This window comes from Simochromis diagramma, unplaced genomic scaffold (assembly GCF_900408965.1).
Source record: "Simochromis diagramma unplaced genomic scaffold, fSimDia1.1 OVJJ01000418.1, whole genome shotgun sequence".
Classification (NCBI taxonomy): Eukaryota; Metazoa; Chordata; class Actinopteri; order Cichliformes; family Cichlidae; genus Simochromis; species Simochromis diagramma.
This window is the reverse complement of record NW_024387407.1, coordinates 510,413-515,713: the sequence shown is the minus strand read 5'-3', so window position 1 is coordinate 515,713 and position 5,301 is coordinate 510,413. Positions and strand designations below refer to the sequence as shown.

The following is a 5,301-nucleotide window of genomic DNA, read 5'->3' as shown; positions in this document are numbered from 1 at the left end:
CCTAAAATTCATATCGCGATATAATTTGAAGCACGTGCGGTAACGATATATATCGCGATATATTCTTTTCTTCTGTATAACGTATTTTCCACACTTAAAATCCTTTAATTTTCTCAAAAATCGAGAGTGTGCCTTATGTCCCAATTCTGGTTGTGCTTACTGACCTCGAACCGATTTTAGCTGCAGAAATCTGTTAAAAATGTTTTAGTACAACTTTGGTAAGCCGCACTGCTTGATGGATTGTCCGAGCATTACGGCTGCCGTAGTGAGGAGCTTCGCGGAGTAATCTGGGTCCAAAACTCCGTCCATTCAGGTCCCAAAGTCAAAAGAACACTAAGAGTTAAAAACGGTCTAAATTCTTTAATCTTTAATAAAATGATCAGCGTTGCTGCTTTACCAGGTGTAACAATTAAGTTTAACATCCAGGCATCCATGAAAGCATAATTTATTAAATTTAACGGAGTTAGAAGTGAACAGGAAGTTAGCTCGCTAGTTTCCACCTAAACATTTCATACCATATTCTGACTGAGAGATTTTTGAAACTAATTAAAACGTACAGCTCTGCTAACACTTCCAACATAAATAAACACAGAAAACTAAACAGCAGTGGCGTTTGCAGGGTTACTGAAGTTGGACTACCTGGTATATAATGTTGTGCTACGTGATTGCTAGCGACACAGCTATGTTAGCATAACATTAGCACAGTGGAGCTGGAGGATGAACGCCAACTTTTTTTCCACTCGATAAAAGTTAACGTGAGGGATCCAAGTGGTCAGGGACAAATGCAATCGCATAGCAGGATGCTATACACGGGCCAAACTTCAGTCAGGAGAACAACTGAGATTATTCATCCACAATACGAGGTTAGTTATTAATATACTGCAACAACATGGGAATAGAGCAGCTGCGAGAGAATTCAACATTAATGAATCAATGTTACGGAAGTGGAGGAAGCGCATGTGAAATGCACTACACACAGGTACACACACACACACAGGTCTTTGTCTCCAGATGACACATTTATTTTTGGGGTTTTTTTTTTGTGGTTATGACCGACCACAGTCTGACAGCTGTCGGTCCCAGCTGATTTCCCTCTTTCCTCCGCTCCTCTCCGTCTCCCTATAAAAAGGGTAAGGAAACCATCATCAGTCCAAATCGCCATCAGCTGTTCTCACCTTCGTCTCCAGCACCGCCCCGTTGAGCTCACTGCACCACTCCTCCCCTGCAGCCGCGCCCGGGACCACAACTCCGCCACAGCGCAGTTTTTGGCTTTCACTCACACTAAAACATGCATTTTGCTGCACTCTTTACACTCAGGGCTCTAAAAGTAAAACTTTACTGAAAGTAAGAAACTTGAGAGGAAATAAACTTTCGAACTAGCGGACACACGGAAAGAAGAAACAGGAAAACATGGCAGAGGCAACTGTTTCTGTTAGTTTCTGTTAGTTGGACACTGCTAGCACGGGGCGCCTCCACAAACGCAAAGCAGGAGATGAAGCATCGCTGAATATGTTTCCAAACCAACTTCATTCTAAGCCAAAGACTAGAAAATATGCTGAAGCAAATCTTCCCTTTGGCTTCACCTGCACAAGTGCCGAGGTAGGTCTCCCTGCAGAATTGGTTTTCCGTTCGTCAGAGCGCGCTGGGCTGTTTAAATCACGGACAAACAGGATCTTACAGTTGTTTATGTTTTTAAACCCATTTTGCACAGAGAGGCATTTTTTGGAAAATGTATTGATAGCAACATCATGCAAAGACTGCCAGACTCTGTAATACTGCAAATGATCAGTGACTCAGGTTAACAAAAAAGAAAGTAAGAGAAACTTTAATTCTATAAAACAGTAAAAATTCCACACACATGTAACTCACCACTGTGTGAACATCACAGGGGAGAAATCGTTTCTCTGAGTCAGAGATGAGTGTCAGTAACACAACCAGATCAGATGAACCAGCTCACACTAAAACATGCATTTTGCTGCACTCTTTACACTTATTTCTTTTCTTTCTGCTCTTTTATATATTTTGTAAAAGAACAAAAAATATTTTATATCAGCAGCAATTTTCCTCAAACTGCTGCATCACAGCTTTCATGCTCTGACCTGCATGTGAAATGAGATAAAAGCTCTTTATTAGTAACTTTCACAACTTCTGGCAGGTTAATGTCTGAACTTTGGAGTGAAACACACCTTAGTTAAAAGTCAAACAGCAACATTTTTCTCCTCCCCTCACGTCACTCAAATGTGACAAACCAGTGTCCCGATTCGGATTTGAAGTGAGACATACGACTGAAGGTCCATAGTGGGTCAACACAATGATTTTATTAAAACACATATATGTTGTGAAGATGAGCTCTGCAAAACATCAGCCTCGATCTCCCCAGAACAATAGTTGGGGTGTGATACTTATAGATATGATGACCATGATGACATGCGTCACTGCAGATGCATGTTCCAGTAAGTCCAGCCTAAAAAAGAACAGCTCCTTCCTGTACCACCCACCAGATGCATCCTGTTATTACACTCTTCTGGGCTTATCAGAACTAAACTGTCACGTATGCAGGTACACAACATTTGCAGTCAGTTCACTCAGGCAGACTATGTGTCTGTGTTTTAACCTCAGTGCATGACCCCCCTCTATGTCACCTGTTATCAGGCAAACTTCAATGCAGCAGGCTGCTGAATGCACACAGGCAATATGTGAATTGTACTGTAAACATGTAGGCAATTCTTTCAATAGCTGTACTTTGCTCCATAGATCGGCCAGACGTCGCGCTGCCCGTAGCTTCGAACCACTAATTAACTTGGCCGAGCTTCAACTCTTTACTTATGCCATATGTGTATAACATGATTACTGTTGCACCTGCAATGAAAGATTATTATGTGCTTATGCTAACACCTGAAATACAGACTTTAATGTAACATCAACAGTTTCAATAAATGTGTCAATGAAATGATAATGATAAATCATAAGTGATGCAACAATAATAATAATGATTATGAATAGTAGCAGTAAAATAATATTTCATCCCGACATCAGGAAACAGGAAGTTCTTCGTCCTCAGTAAAGAGAGACGCACAGACGATCAGACTGAGCTCAGACCAAACTAGCAGCTTCCTCTGAGTGAGTCCAGCTACAGGAGAGAAAAGTGGAAAACTCCAACACTGCTGCTTCAAGCTGCTGACGCTCCACACACTGAATGTGAGTTTGAGCAAAAACACGACTCAAAGGAAGTTTCAGTGAAGGTGGTAGAGGAGGGAGGGGAGCCAGGACTGACTGTACTTCCTGTCTGCTGTTTTCAGCTTCACTCACAGACTCAATGGCTTCCAGATCAGAGGAGGATCTCTGCTGTCCGGTCTGTCAGGAGGTCTTCAGAGATCCTGTTCTTCTGTCATGTAGCCACAGCTTCTGTAAAGACTGTCTGAAGAGATGGTGGAGAAAGAGACCAACACACGAGTGTCCAGTTTGTAACAGAAGATCTTCAAGGGATGAACCACCTTTAAGTCTGGCTTTAAAGAACCTGTGTGAGTCGTTCTTACAGGAGAGAGATCAGAGAGCTTCAGAGGCTCTCTGCAGTCTGCACTCTGAGAAACTCAGACTCTTCTGTCTGGACCATCAGCAGCCAGTGTGTGTCGTCTGCAGAGACTCAGAAAAACACACCAATCACAGATTCAGACCCATCGATGAAGCTGCACAACAACACAAGAAGAAACTTCAGGAAACTCTGGAGCCCTTAAAGAAGAAGTTAAAGGTTTGTGAAGAAGTTCAAGTGAAGTTTGATCAAACAGCAGAACACATTAAGGTCCAGGCCCGACACACAGAGAGGCAGATTAAGGAGCAGTTTAAGAAGCTTCAGCAGTTTCTAGCAGAGGAAGAGGAGGCCAGGCTGGCTGCACTGAGGGAGGAAGAGGAGCAGAAGAGTGGGATGATGAAGGAGAAGATGGAGGCTCTGAGCAGAGAGATAGCAGCTCTTTCAGACACAGTCAGAGCCACAGAGGAGGAGCTGAGAACTGAAGACGTCTCATTCCTGCACAACTACAAGGCTGCAGTGGAAAGAGTCCAGCGCTGCCCCCTGCTGGATGATCCACAGCTGCCCTCAGGAGCTCTGATAGACCAGGCCAAACACCTGGGCAACCTGACCTTCAGCATCTGGAACAACATGAAGGACATGGTCTCCTACACTCCTCTCATTCTGGACCCAAACACTGCTCATCCAAAACTCATCCTGTCTGAAGATCTGACCAGTGTGAGAGAAGGAGATGAACAGCAGCTTCCTGATAATCCAGAGAGGTTTGATTATTACAGCTCTGTCCTGGGCTCTGAGGGCTTTAACTCAGGGAGTCACAGCTGGGATGTTGAAGTTGGAGACGGTACAGGGTGGGCACTGGGTGTGTTAGCAGAGTCTGTGCAGAGGAAGGGAGACATACTGTCTGGATTATGGAGAATAGGGTGCAGTCTAGGTATGTACTACACACACTCGCCATCAGCTCCATCAACTGCTCTCTCAGTCCAGAAGAAGTTCCAGAGGATCAGAGTGAATCTGGACTGGAACAGAGGAAAGCTGTCGTTCTCTGATCCTGATACTAACACACACATACACACCTTCACACACACTTTCACTCACAGGATGTTTCCAATCATTGACACCGACGATGGTAAAGTGAAGGTGTGTCCGTTGAAGGTGTCAGTGTCAGTGCAGCAGATGAGTTGAGGATGATGATGTTTCTAATGTTGTTTCCTGTCAGTGAGTTGAAGCTGTTAAACTGCAGCTGTCCTCCTGCTGCCTCGTTGTTCCAAAGCTCTTTGTTTCTCTTTTAGTTTCACTGTTTCTTTCTGTTTCTGCTGTCCACCTTTTCACATGGAAAATCATTTCACTGTTTCTCACTGAATGACTCCCCAAACTAGATTTGAAATTCTATCAAGTTTCTAATCATTACAAGTGATTCATGTTTCTATTTGATGTGTAAATGGAGATGATTTAGTTTGCTGGGATATGGACTGACATGTGTTGAATGGGAGGAGCAGTTTGTTGGTGTCTTCCTGTCTGTTTATGACAACAATAAATATGTTGTTGAAACAATGATTCATGTTTAACTCCATATATGAAATGTTTCTGATCTTTGAATTCTGTTTGATTAAAGACTTTCTTCATGACACAAATGAGATTTCAGTGTATTAATAGAACTAAATAAGCTCAGAGTTGAAAGGCTGGAGTATTATGTACGTGCTTCACTGTCAGGATCTTCAGGGGGATTCAAAGGGAAACATCAAACTGCTGTAATGAGATAAACTAGTTGGGCTGAA

The 5,301-nt window shown here is 43.0% G+C and overlaps 1 protein-coding gene across 2 annotated transcripts; it reads left to right on the top strand.

The window, feature by feature from the left end:
• The first annotated feature begins 1,547 nt into the window (after positions 1–1,547).
• On the top strand, positions 1,548–4,782 carry LOC120720754 (nuclear factor 7, brain-like). Of its 2 annotated transcripts, XM_040010527.1 has the most exons (3): positions 1,548–1,599; positions 3,037–3,198; positions 3,300–4,782. In XM_040010527.1, the coding sequence occupies exon 3, from the start codon at positions 3,317–3,319 to the stop codon at positions 4,706–4,708; it is 1,392 nt and encodes a 463-aa protein (XP_039866461.1). In that variant the 5' UTR covers positions 1,548–1,599; positions 3,037–3,198; positions 3,300–3,316; the 3' UTR covers positions 4,709–4,782. The 2 variants fall into 2 exon arrangements, with proteins under 2 accessions (XP_039866461.1, XP_039866462.1); XM_040010528.1 differs by lacking the exon at positions 1,548–1,599 and having other exon boundaries at positions 1,757–3,198.
• The last annotated feature ends 519 nt before the right edge of the window (positions 4,783–5,301 follow it).